We start from the raw sequence: 14,318 nt of genomic DNA, 5'->3' as shown, positions 1-14,318 counted from the left end.
TAGCAACCCTAGATTTGTGTCGGGACTATCTCATGGAAGGATGAAATAGTATGAATAAATTCATCAAAATAATGCCAATATATCCTCCAAACACCAGCTTCTCGGGCATTATCACTTAATTAACTGATATAATGTCATGTGGCATGCATTAGTTTGCTTATAAAAAGTTCCCCTGGCAATAGTATGTCTACATGTCCTCAAGGAGAGGGGCAAAGGACAACAAGGAAGGTATCTTATCATGACCCTGTGCTAAAAGCCTCCTTTTCTTAATGCAGCAGAGACAGAGAGAGTTTGGTCTTATTACTTCATCATTCCTCTCATAAACAAAGGGCAGCCTTTCAGTAGTAGCTCTCTAATTGAGACAAGTGAGGGTAATTTCCTGGAAAAGTGCCTTGGTGCCCCTGGACAGGTATGTCTGTGCTGACATGAAAGTTGACCCTGTGTGACCCCTGGGAACTCACAGGCCCTTTCCCACATAACCCCAGGCTTTAATGTCCACTAGGAGTCTTTCCCATGGCCCCTTCTGTCAAGACCTTTCAAAACATTAACTAGAAGGGTCAAGCTACCTGAAGAGAGGTCACACTGGGGGTACTGAGACTACTCACCAAACTCTCTTCCTTTAATACACCTCTAAAAATATTGTTCTCCTCACCTCCTTAGTGGGAGGTACTGTATATCATAAACAGTGTGTGGTGGAGTGGGCTGGATGGGTTAGTGACTTTCTGGTCCTCTGACTTTCTCAACACATATTTTTTCAGGATGAAAGAAGAGGGAAACAATGTTGACAAATAGGCACACAATTATAAACTCATATAGAAAAGAAATAGCTTGATAAGAGTTTATGAATCCAAATAAGGTAAAATTGGGCACATACAATGTTCAGAAAACCAGAGTCATCAGAAAAAATCTTATTCATACAGCCAAAACAGGAAATGTCATTAGATTGTCAGTCGGTAAAGTGTCAGGGCAGAGCAGGGCTGAAGGTTCATGCTCTGGGGTCATGGTGACAAAAGGACTATTTGACAGTCTTGCAGCATCTACTATTGCATAAAGAGGAAATGACATAACAAGGTCAAATAGATTATAAATATATTGAGAAATATTCACACAAGCAACAAACAAACATCTTCTTTTGACCCAAAAAGAAAGCAAAATATATTACATTGTTTCTTCATTGTTGTCAAACAAGTAGGTAGAGGAGATAATCCACAGAGGTAGTCCATAGTCTACATATTCCACAGAGGAATTCTCTTTTTCTGGGACCATTTCTGTTGCAGAGAGAAGTGTTTGGCCCTGAGTGACCTATCGAGGTGAGAAAGCACTAGTGATGCTGTTTGTTCAACCGCACCTGCCCGCAATTGCTTATAACCCATCCGCAACCGCCGACTATGTGATAAAGTGAAAGTCTGAGAATTATTTTTTGACAGGGGGAGCAGGATTCTTTCTTAAACCTAATTTAGATAGGCCTATGTTTCTGCTTATAATTTCCAACATTTTGGTAGGCAATATGTTAGTCAACTTGTCTATAATTAGATACATGCAGCTTCTCTACTTCTCTACTATGACTTGTTGCCCTAAAAGACTAAATAAACCCTTACTCACCAGAAAGTATGTCATACATCGATAGAATGAATGCTTCAATGTAGTTGACATCGGTAAAGTTCTCTTTTATCTCTGCTTCCCTCACGCCACAAAGACATTTAGGGACCAGGGAGAAAATGCAATAAAGATTTTTCATAAACATTTTCCAAATTACATCAGTTTGACTGGTTTTAAGGGAATTAGAAGCTGTGAAAACGACCCAACATGTTTCAGATATATATATTTTATGTGTTTGAAATACTATCAGCTTTTCTGATGCTGTTAAAGATAACACCTTTACAGGCGGTCCCTTCTAGACCTATAGTCAGTGTCCAGATTTCATTTGGGCTACTTTTCCATTTAACCCATCTGAACAGTACAGTTCCCTTGACTTGAAGTCCCCGTCTTGTGACTGTATAGCGCCTCACAATCATCATCTTTCCCAAACAGGCTCCTGTGTTTTTTTCTCTTTATTTTCAACTCTCCATTTCCCAGCATTTTTCTTATTGAGATAATCTCCGACATTGTCCTTTTTGCCCAATGACTCTATATATGAATGGACTAAGCCATCGATCACATGACACCAGTCATTCCAATGTGAAGACTCAATAGCGCATTGGAGTCAAATGAAGTCGGTTAAGATGGTGTCTCATCGGGACATAAAATGCGCATTTTGAGCAACTCCAGGAAGTGATGTTTCAGGCTTGCTCAGTGCTGCCCCCTTTCATTGAGTAACTCAAGTTGAAGGTCAACCAGGGTACTGCAGTCTGCTATTAGCAACTAAATTACTCATTCTGTGTGCGATATTCTAATAATTGGTTCATGACAAACATCTGGTGTGTTACAAATAATTATTGGTACCATGACTGTTTTTGAATTGTTTTTTATTTACACAAAGATTAACCACAAAGTTTGACATTTTTCCATTCGTTATAATGAGGGATCCTGTTTTCTGCAAATAATGCTTGCAATACCGTGGTCAGCCTTCAACTTTCGTCAATGAGAGGGGGCAGTCGTTCTCCCCAGTGTTTCCCTCAGCGGATCAATGTTTCCTTTTTCTGCCCAAGTTCGCAAAAGCATTTGGCAGTAGGAGTGTATTTGGCATGCGTACAGTTAGGCACCAAAGCTTATGTTTACGCACTAACAACAGATAAAAATGATGAAAGCCTTTAGATATGAATTGCACAAGAATGATACATTTATGGATATTCTTATGCATCGTTTTCTCATTATTCAACCCGCCCGCCACCTACCCGCCCTTCATCCACACAATATTTCATGACCCTAAACCCACCCAAACCGCAGATATGACATCGGGGGCTGTGGGTTATGTATGAGTCAACCCGCACATCATGAAAAAACACCACTGTCAGGAATACTATCTGAGCAGATTTATGGAAAGAAGGTTATCAAATGACACCTCATGGTCGGGTGAAGGGAATTGAGTTTGGACATTGGACATGGCAGATGGAATACTGCATGCTTCCAAGAGTAGCTAATAAAAGACAGTGTCGCTTTTGACAGATGGGGCACTATGTTCACTGTCACTCGAGCTTTGCTGATCGGGCTCCTTAGTAGTGTCACTGAGAAGTGCGGCCATTACACTGGCATTACATTGCCCTCCTGCAGCTCCGTTTTCGCACGCCTGCTCACACTCCTAAACCCATGCCCTGGCCAATTTAGTATGAAATAAAATTAAAGAACCTGCCCTCTACCCTGTAGCATTGGACAGTGGACACCCTAAAGCAGGGGTAGGCAACATGATTCAGCCGGGGTCGATCAGAGCAGATGGTCGGGGGGCGGAACACAATTAGAATGTACACTTCAAATTGACCACAACTAAGCCCAAAAAGAGATTGTATTTGAAAATAACAATAATTTCAAACCTTGATTACATTGAGACATGGTAATATCTATTTTTTGAATTAGTTGTAATACTTGCTAACAGGTTTTCTAAATTAAACACATTTTTCGACCAAAAACTAAAATCCCCCAAAAACTTTGGGGGAGCCCAAAAAAATCATAAAAGACTGTAACACATATGAGATCCTTATTAGGTTGCCCAGTAGGCCTACCTGTTCGACGTTATTGCACATTACATAAGCAGAAATAGGTGTTCTAAGAAACTAGTTTAGCTAGTAACATCTGCTAAATATGTATGTGACCAATAAAATTTGCTTTGAATTGGTGAAACAATACATCTTATGCAGTCCAGTGCATCAGTGCTTTGCATTGATAAATAAACAATGTCCCTACAGAATTATACTTTTTAACAAATACACATTTGCTTCTTCCTTTTCTGTAAAAATCTAATAGCAAATGTATATATAGAGTGCTAGAGTTTCATATATAGAGCAAATATATAGAGAGAGCATTTCTTACTGGTGTCACGTCCTGATCTGTTTCACCTGTTCTTGTGATTGTCTCCACCCCCTCCAGGTGTCGCTTATTTTCCCCAGTGTATTTAACTCTGTGTTTCCTGTCTCTCTGTGCCAGTTCGTCTTGTATGTTTAGTCAAAACAAACAGCACAGGGATATGTCATTGCTAAGGACAATGTTCAGATGGATCCTGGAAAGGTCAAAGCAGTGGTTCAACAAAGCAATTGGCCTCAACCAACGTCCAGGGTGCAGTTGCAATGGTTTCTTGGGTTTGTAAACTTCTACCACTGTTTCATTCGGGACTACAGCACCCTGGCGGCCCCCCTCTCGGCACTCACCTATCCCAAGGTACCATTCAAATGGTCTCCAGCTGTCGACAAAGCCTTTGTGGACCTGAAGCATCGGTTCACAACAGCACCCATCCTTATCAATCCGGACCCCTCGTGTCAATTTGTGGTGGAAGTGGATGCTTCGGATGTTGGAGTGAGGGCCATCCTGTCCCAGCAATCTGCCCAGGACCAGAAGCTTCATCCATGTGCCTTCCTGTCCCATCGTCTCAATCCTGCTGAGAGGAACTATGATGTTGGCAACCGAGAACTCCTGGTGGTGAAAATGGCATTAGAAGAATGGAGGCACTGTCTGGAAGGCGAAGAACAGCCATTCCTGGTCTGGACCGACCATAAAAGCCTGGAATATCTCCGTACAGCCAAGCTCCTCAACTCCAGGCAGGCCCGGTGGGCCCTCCTGTTCACCAGATTTAACTTCACTATCTCCTACCGCCCAGGGTCAAAATGTGAAGCCCTCTCCCACCTATACAGTTTCTCTGCCACACCCTCGACCTCCGAAACCATTCTCCCTACCTCATGCCTTGCTGCTACTGTAGATTGGGGTATTGAGAACCTGGTCCGCGAGGCACACCGCTCCCAGCCTGGACCTGAAGGGGGCCCGACTAACCAACGTTTGTCCTTAATCCAGTCCGGTCCCGGGTTCTGGAACAGGCTCATTCCTCCAGGGTCCTGTCGTTCACTAGCCTTCCGCCGACAACGTTTCTGGTGGCCCACAATGGTCCCTGACATCTCTGCCTTCGTCGCCGCATGCACAGTGTGCTCAGAACAAGACTCCATAGCAAGCTCCTTCCGGCTTCCAGTCACTACCGGTCCCTCATCGTCCCTGGTCTCATATCTCTAGACTTTGTCACTGGGCTCCCTCCGTCTGATGGTAACACTGTCATTCTGAGGCCGCCCATTTCATCCCTCTCCCTAAACTACCTTCTGCCAAGGCGGCCCAGCTTATAGTGCAGCATGTCTTCCGGATCCATGGACTCCCGGGAGACATGGTCTCCGATCGGGTTCTCGTCTCAGTTCTGGAAGGCATTCTGCACCCTTATTGGGTTGTCGGCCAGTCAGTCATCCGGATTCCATCCCCAAACTGTCAGTTGGGGCGAGCAAACCAAGACCTGGAGACCACATTAAGGTGCCTGGTCTCATCCAATCCCACTACCTGGAGCCGTCAACTCGTCTGGGTGGAGTATGCCCGGAACACCCTTCCCAGTTCTGCCATGGGACTCACCCCATGGAGCACTCGAAAGGGGAATCAGACTCCACTCTTCCCGGAACAAGAGCAGGAGGTCAGCGTACCTTTGGCCCAAATGTTTGTCCGCTGCTGTCGACGTACCTGGAGAAGAGCCAGGGCAGCTATTCAAGACCAACTCCAGGTATCGTCGACAAGTGGACCATCGCCGGACACCAGCTCCCCGCTACTGCAGAGGGTATGGCTTTCCACTCTGGATCTGCCCCTTTGGGTAGAGTCCCCCAAGCTGTCTCCCCGGTTCATTGGAGATGGGATAAGGACCAGAGACCTGAATTCCACTGCTGTCAGTCTTGTTACCCCGTACCCTCCGTATTCACCCTACCTTCCATGTGTCTAGGATTAAGCCTGTTTCACTGTCCATTGTCTTCTGTCACCAGGCTCATCCCTCCCCCCCAGGTTATCGGTGGCCAGCCAGCGTATACGGTGAGACACCTCCTGAAGGTTCGACCACGGGGCAGGGGTTTCCAGTACCGGGTTTACTGGGAGGGTTAAGGCCCGGAGGAGAGGTGCTGGGTCCCGGCTAAAGACATCTTGGACACGGCCCTCATCGCCGATTTCTACCGCCGACACCCCAATCAGCCAGGTATGCGCCCAGGTAGGACGCCAGGTGGCGTCCCTGGGGGGGGTACTGTCACACCCTGATCTGTTTCACCTGTCCCTGTGATTGTCTCCACCCCCTCCAGGTGTCACTTATTTATCCCTGTGTTTCATGTCTCTCTGTGCCAGTTTGTCATGTATGTTTAGTCAAGTCAACCAGTGTGTTTTTCCCGTACTCCTTTTTGCTAGTCTTCTTTTTCTAGTCCTCCCGGTTTTGACCCTTGCCTGTTTCTGGACTCTGTACCTGCCTGCGTTGACCACGAGCTTGTCTGCCACTCTGTACCACCTGTACTCTGATCTGGTTTTGACCTTTTGCCTGTCCATGACCATTCTCTTGCCTACCTCTTTGGATTATTAAACATTGTAAGACTCCAACCATCTGCTTCCTGTGTCTGCATCTGAGTCTCGCCTTGTGCCTTGATAATTAGAGCTATTTGCTTTGAATTACCATATGGCACAACATGACAAAATCATAATTTTTCATATTTGTGTTTCAGGTAAACTTTTACATTTAAGCCTGATAGTAGCATAATTATGGATTTATTTCATCTCGAGTTTCCCACATCCTGCGAACGACTAAATGCAGCCACCCAACTTGAAAGAATACATGGTATGCGGCTATTTTACATAGCGCTTTACTGTCGAGTAGACACATGTATTGTTCAAATAAAAACTGATTCGTTCTCAACTCAATAGGCATAGGCCAACATGTCAGTGTCCTAATGGGAAAAGAATAGGCTAGCCTATAGCAGGGGTTAAAATCATAGATCCTGATACAGAAAGGGCTAGGCCTTCATTGTATCCCTGCGACAGAACTTTGTTTTTGTAAAGACCTAAAAATCTAATCTTGCAGCATAGCATGACAGGATAACATAATGCATATAGGCTGAACTGTGGAATAGCCTTTACAGATGACAAAAAACAAGCAAGACATGTCCACGGATACCAGCGCCGCCCAACTGGACCAGGTAAACACTTTTTTTTTTCTCACGCTTCAAGTATAACAACTCTGCGCTGCTGAGGAGAGCCCTTTAGGACAACAAGAGCTGTGCTTATGGTCTCCACGGAAGATGTACTTAAGTCATTCAAACATGTTACCACTCGCAAGGCTGCCGGCCACGCCCTTATAGCATGTGCAGACCAGCTAGCTGTTGTTTTATGACATTTTCAATCTCTCTCTCTAGCTCAGGCTGTTATCCCCACCTGCTTCAAGATGTCCACTATCATCAACGTGCCCAAGTAAAGGAAAGTAACTAAACTGAATGACTTCCAACTGGCGCAGCATTAAATCTCAGTGTAAGAGGCGTCACTACAGTCCCTGGTTCGAATCCAGACTGCATCACATCTGGCTGTGAATGGGAGTCCCATAGGGTGGAGTACAATTAGCCCGGGGTTGGCCGTCATTGTAAATAAGAATTTGTTCTTAACTGACTTGCCAAGTTAAATAAAAGTTACATTAAAAAAATAAAAAATAACCTGTAGCACTCATTTCCATCATCATGAAGTGCTTTAAGAGGTTAGTCAATGACCACATCAACTCCTCCCTCCCCAACACACTCAATCTTTTCCAATTTGCCTACCACCCCAACAGATTCTCAGACGATGCAATCTCCATTACACTGCCCTCACATACCTGGACAAAAGGAATGCATATGTGAGGATGTTCATCGATTACAGCTTGGCCTTTAATAGCATAGTGCCCTCTAAGCTCACCGGCCCTGGAACTGAACTCCTCCCTATGCAACTGGATCCTGGACTTAATGATGGCCCAGGTGGTGAAGGTATGCAAAATATTCCCTTCTCAACATGGGGGCCCCACAAGGGTGCATCCTCATTCCCCTCCTGTACTCCCTGTGTACCACAACTGCGTGGCCTCACACAGGTCTAACTCCAAGTTTGCTGACGACACGACAGTAGTAGGCCTGATTACCAACAATTACGAGAGGACGAGGAGGAAGGCAATCTGACGGCGTGGTGCAAGATAAACAACCTCTCCAGCAACATCCGCAAAATAAAGGATCTGATTAATTACTTCAGGAGAAACCAGGCTGGGCATGCCCCCATCCTCATCAACAGGGCCGCTGTGGAGATGGTCAAAAACGTAATGTTCCTCAGCGTACACATCTCTGAGGAGCTGAAATGGTCAAACCACACGGACAGGAGGAGGTTGAAGAAATTTGGCCTGTCCTTGAGGGCCCTCACCGTGTTCTACAGGAGCACCATGGAGAGCATACTGTCGGGCTGCATCACAGCCTGGTACAGAAACTCCACCACAATTGGGTGCTCACTGTCTGCCCTCCAGGAAAACAACTTTCATCACTCAGATGTGGGCAATATAGGAGTATCATGGCAAAACCTGAAAGACTGGCCAATAGCTTCTACCCCCAGACCATCAGGCTGCTGACTAGCCACCACTAGTCAGCTACATACTCCCACCCCTCCCCTCTCCCACATTGCCAGTCCCCCATGGACATCCCCCCTCCCCCAACCTCAATGGACAATTACCCTGCCCCCTCCAAATGGATATTTTATAATTACCCCCCCCCCCCCCCCCACACACACACATTTCCCCTGTCCTTTTGTTATTATTTGTATTGTTTCATTCCTCCCTTTGACTGTTGGAGCTGAAAGTAGACAGAACTCTACCCTGGATGCACATCTCCAACCCTGTGCATATCACTAGTAAACGCTCTAAATCTCTTAATCTAATTTAGGATAGCCAAAATCAGCTATTTCATATAATGTAAAAGGCAGTTAATTTGATATTTTGTTTTATTTTTTCAAAACTATGTTGCACCAAAGACTGAAGCATGAAACAATTTAATAACTGAGTAACAGCAAGTAACCACGCATTAATGGGCAAACTGCATCTCTCATTCAAGTGGTTAGCCCCACCTAGATGTGGCTTCTTTTGGCGCGTTTTAATTCCCGCCACGGCTAGTCTAGCCGGTTACACGTTATTCTTTATTTTTATTATATTTTTGACGTGCGTTTGTATAGTCTATAATGGTTACCATTGGTGGAGACTGCGTGGTGGGCGGAGAACAGAATGACGATAGACCTTGTGGTGGCTACTCCCATTTACTATGGATATATATTTGTCCTTCCCTGCCCTTCCTCAAATTCAAAGAGCCGGTGTCCTAGCAAAACGTGAGGTGCTGTTTTTCTTTTAGAATTTGGTTTTATCTGTTTACAAGTAATTGTACAGTATATCAATAGTCATATTGTATCATTGGGCTACTCGATATTTCAACTCACTGGATACGAAGGCGTTTACGTTTAAGGACCAAATAACGAGTCTTCGCAAGATCCGGATGAGACGAGGATTGGTGCCGCATTTTTTTCCTACAGCAACGTGGGTCACGCGCCAGATATAGTTGAACTGGATCCCAGATCGGAATATTTGTAGAATAAATCGTCAATTTCGTGGATTACAGGAATGCTGCTGTCTAAATTAAACTCATTCGCTCACATCTCCACCGTTGATATGCCGGCGAAAATCCAGCTTCAAGTTCACCAAGGTTAGATGACGCTTGTCTTGTAAATGGAGGTTCGCTATTAGCTAACGAGTAACATTAATGCTACCTTGCTACTAGGCTACCAATACTGTATTTTCCATTTGACCTAATCTACAGTAACCGTTTCCCTTTCGGGTATTTAAATGTATTTGTATTCACACATGTAACATTACACTAACTATGTGGAAGAGTTGTATTAATCGTATGTTCTTGTATATTTACAGGGAAAGAGAGGGAGCCTTTCGAGAAGCTTTACCAGGTTGGCTCTGTGCTGGGAAGTGGCGGTTTTGGGACGGTGTATTCTGGCACAAGAATTTCAGATGGCGCACTGGTTAGTATTTCTTACATTTTATTGTCAACCGTCGCATTCTTTAAATATATATTTTAAATACAAGTTGGCTAATCAATTCATATCTTTGCATATTTTCTCTTCTCTAATATCAGGTTTAATTGATCTGATCCTTTTTTTTCCACACGCAGGTTGCTGTCAAACATGTGGCTAAGGATCGGGTCTCGGAGTGGGGAGAGCTGGTAAGGATGCTTTTGGTTGTGCATTTTAGTTTGAATACATGTATAGTATGTTGTTGTCCAGGGGACTGTGGATCTGGCTCCATTCGTTCGTCACAAGCGATATCTCAAGACCGCACTGGCACGATTTTAATGAAACGGACGAATGATGCATATTGCCATAGAGATCTGGCATCATACAAAATTAAACTGTGACCCAAGGCGGGAGCTATAGTAATTAACAGAAATGCTGGTCACATGCCATATCACAATTGGCCCGGGGGGAGCTGCATCATTCGTGGGGGACGACATGTTTATTATTGCCTTAACCACTATTCACTGCAGAAATTAACCAGATTTCAATTTTATTTTCAGCCAAATGGCTCTCGTGTCCCCATGGAGATTCTACTCATGAAGAAAGTTGGGAATGGAGCTCGGGGCGTGATAAAGATGCTGGACTGGTACGAGCGACTTGACAGCTTTATTATTGTCATGGAACGGCCGGAGAAGGTCAAGGACCTTTTTGATTTCATCACTGAGAAAGGTGCTTTACCAGAGGAGCTGGCAAAGAACTTTTTCTGTCAGGTTCTTGAAGCTGTTCGACACTGCCACAACTGTGGGGTTGTACACAGGGACATCAAAGATGAAAACATCCTCATTGATCTTCAGACGGGCGAAATGAAGCTTATTGACTTCGGATCCGGGGCATTGCTCAAAGACACTGTTTACACCGACTTCGATGGTAAGCATCCTCGTTGATATACTGTAATCATAGTCCGTTTTAGTGGTTAGCTGGATGTGTTGATTTTGGCGCCACCCTGTGGAGGGAAAGTGCATTTTTACAACTCAAAGTTTATAAACATTGTCACATGTCAGGCTCTCCTCCCACACATTCACTCTCACACACCCTACTGTCACGCTCACTGGCGCTTGACCTCAATAGAAGGCACGCAGTGATTACTTATTAATGTTTAATCCATATAATCAGATTTATTAAATCAGTCCTTAATGTTTATTTTTTGTGTCCATTTTTGAAAGTTTTCTGTGCTAGTATTTCTTCATAGGAATTGAGCACATCTTTGAATTGAACCATTATTGTTATTTCTCTATCAAAAGGCACTAGAGTGTACAGTCCACCTGAATGGATCAAATACCATCGGTACCATGGGCGGTCAGCAACGGTTTGGTCTTTGGGTGTCCTGCTGTATGACATGGTGTGTGGAGATATCCCCTTCGAGCAGGACGAGGAGATTGTACAAGGCCAGGTGCTCTTCAGACGAAGAATCTCCACAGGTGAGCCCCAATAACTGGAACAAAACATCCTAAAACCTAATATGCTACACCAGTGAAATATATATTGCTCATATATTAGTCATTGGGTGACCAGTCAAAGCACTGACTAACCATTATCCCCATTCTTCTTCCAGAGTGCCAGCAGTTGATCAAGTTGTGCCTGTCCCTGAGGCCTGCTGAGAGGCCATCGTTTGAGGACATCATCAATCACCCATGGATGCAGAGCACAGTGTCCTCAGCAGAGCAGAGCACAGAGATCAGACTGCACAGCATCAGTCATGAGCCTACTGCGTTCACCACGGTGGTGGCCCAATGACTGTCACTGCACTGACCGAGACTAGTAGAACACAGAGAACTGACGTGGCTGTACACCAAAGACAATATGGACTACACAGAAGGAAGTTACATTTGTATTTACATATCTCCCTCTTTCTCTTGTGGCCAGACCCCACCTGTTCACTCTCCTTTTGGACTTCATGAAAACGTAACATCCTTAATGGCTACTTAATTGGACACTGTAATATCAAAAGCTATTCTCACCCCTACGAAGGACTTGCTCTGTAATATTGGCTGTGGTGTGAGAGTATGTACACCAGAAAGGACGAAGTCCATCCCTATTCATGTGATTTGTTCTGCTGAAGGCATGAACAAGTGGACAGTCTTTGTTACATAACTAGCTAGCTACCAACCAGCCATTGTACTCTGCCCCGCCTCACTGATGAGTGGGTGTCACAGGAAGCGAAGAGGAGCAAATTGAAGTGCCTTTGGTGTGTCAGATTGTTGGGGACCCTGGAAATACTTGAATTTCATGAAGCCAACAAATCACTTTTTTCTTTTCTTTTTTTTACTTTACAGGGTTTTATTTCCTGCTTTCGTCTTATAGGACTAGATCAGTAAAGCCTTTGCCATTTTCCAATACCGACAGCAGCCAGAGAACCTCCTATAGTACACACAAACCTGTGCAAACAAAAACCGGAAGACTTACCTCACTTTCCTGCATCCGCCTCCGAGCTTTTAACGCCTGTCTACACACAACTACCACTCACCCAGACGTGAATGCACACAGTAATGCAAAGCGCCACACTAAAATACTAAATGCTTTTTTGTTCGAGTAAACATGTCTGTATCTTTCACCTCACAGGCTAGGAATAAGGCTATTGTGAATAATATTTGTGTGATTTTTCTCACTCGAGCTGTGTGGAATTATTTATTTATTTATAGAGAATTTCGGCTGTATATTTCATTCCACAGTTGTTGAAGGGCCCACAGATTATTTAAATGTATTTTGACCATATTTATGGCTTGAAATCTTCTGAGCAGATGTTTGTGTATGTGTATATATATATATGTTTGTGTGTGTAAATAACCTTCAAAGCACTTCCATTTTAATGTATGTTGAAAGTCTACTGATGGTAACTGTTATTTGTCTGCTGTTGATTTGGATGAATTGACAATGTTCTGAGTAAGCAAGTATGTGTCATACATCAACATTGTTTTCACCTCTTGTTGCACGATTGCAGCTTTGTTTTGTTTTCATCCAAATTAGAATTGTAAATTAAATGAACTATTTTTATACGATTTCAATAAATATTTTTTTAACCTTGACTTTTGGCCCACTTGTTTTACTTCAGGAGCCTGGTATTTCAACTACAAACACAAGTGAAAAAATAGCTTAAAACCGAATCCTATTTCAGGTGTGAATTAGATTGACCTGAATGAATAACAAGAGAAGTTGCCACCACTGCTCCACACCTGCTCAGAGTTCACATAGCTCAACTCTTTCGTGTGTAAGAAGTGGGGTGTAGACCATTACCATATGTCAAAAGTTGACAAGGACAAAAGCTGATGAACATACGCACATCCAGGTACTTTCTGGAGTTGTAGGTGAACCACACCTGTCATATATTTATATAGTCTAAAAGTTCATTTCTGGAATTTCTTTAATGTGTTTTAGTCAATCAGTTGTGTTGTGACAAGGTAGGGGTGGTATACAGAAGATAGCCCTATTTGGTCTATATTACCAAGTCTATATTATGGCAATAACAGCTCAAATAAGCAAATAGTCCTGTAAGACATGAAGGTCAGTCAATACGGAAAATGTAAAGAACTTTGAAAGTTCCTTCAAGTGCAGTCGCAAAAACCATCAAGCGCTATGATTAACCTGGCTCTCATGAGGACCGCCACAGGAATGGAAGACCCAGAGTTACCTCTTCTGTAGAGTTCATTAGAGTTACCAGCCTCAGAAACGACAGCCCAAATAAACTCTTCACAGATTTCAAGTAACAGACACATCTCAACAACTGCATTATGTAGCATGTAATTGCATTATGTAGTAATCTATGTGTAGATTATGTCTATCCTGTTTGTGTGTTTATGTAATTCTGTGTGATTATTTAGTTAGTAAATAAATAAACCAATTTGTGTATCGCTGATTCATCATGGAGACTAGGGTTTATGCAGATTTATAGGATCATGCGACATTCAGAATGAGACTGATATGTGGTAAAAATACATTAATAAGTGACTTATCTATAGATATGAATATACCTTACAAGAGTTTAATTCGGGAGATAGTAACTCGTTAAATAAGTTTTCCCGTGGTGCTCCAGATTACTACTTAATTAATTGTTGTATGATTAATTTAATTGCATAATAATTGAACGTGGTATGTAATTGTTTTATAGAATAACAGTCAAACACATTAATGATAGTCAAGGCACGACACCATCCCATATGGTTTGGGCTTGGTGGGACTATTAATGACCCAACACACCTCCAGGCTGTGTAATGGCTATTTGACCAAGAAGGAGAGTGATGGAGAGCTGCATCAGATGGCATCGCCTCCACAATCCC

The 14,318-nt window shown here is 43.5% G+C and overlaps 1 protein-coding gene across 1 annotated transcript; it reads left to right on the top strand.

Moving 5' to 3' along the window:
* Positions 1-9,250: 9,250 nt before the first annotated feature.
* Positions 9,251-13,070, top strand: LOC110532299 (serine/threonine-protein kinase pim-1). The gene is made up of 6 exons (XM_021616064.2): positions 9,251-9,668; positions 9,890-9,996; positions 10,146-10,196; positions 10,548-10,914; positions 11,289-11,465; positions 11,600-13,070. Exons 1-6 carry the CDS (start codon positions 9,587-9,589, stop codon positions 11,779-11,781), a joined length of 966 nt encoding a protein of 321 aa, XP_021471739.1. The 5' UTR covers positions 9,251-9,586; the 3' UTR covers positions 11,782-13,070.
* Positions 13,071-14,318: the final 1,248 nt, after the last annotated feature.

This window comes from Oncorhynchus mykiss, chromosome 9, assembly GCF_013265735.2.
Source record: "Oncorhynchus mykiss isolate Arlee chromosome 9, USDA_OmykA_1.1, whole genome shotgun sequence".
Lineage (NCBI taxonomy): Eukaryota > Metazoa > Chordata > Actinopteri > Salmoniformes > Salmonidae > Oncorhynchus > Oncorhynchus mykiss.
Note: the sequence above shows the minus strand (reverse complement) of the source record. Positions and strands in the feature narration are given on the sequence as shown.

Coding starts and splice junctions, on each gene's coding strand:
- LOC110532299 (XM_021616064.2), top strand. CDS start 9,587: ATGCTGCTGTCTAAATTAAACTCATTCGCTCACATCTCCACCGTTGAT. Junction 9,997..10,145: donor GAATTTCAGATGGCGCACTG/GTTAGTATTTCT, acceptor TTCCACACGCAG/GTTGCTGTCAAACATGTGGC. Junction 10,197..10,547: donor TCTCGGAGTGGGGAGAGCTG/GTAAGGATGCTT, acceptor TTTTATTTTCAG/CCAAATGGCTCTCGTGTCCC.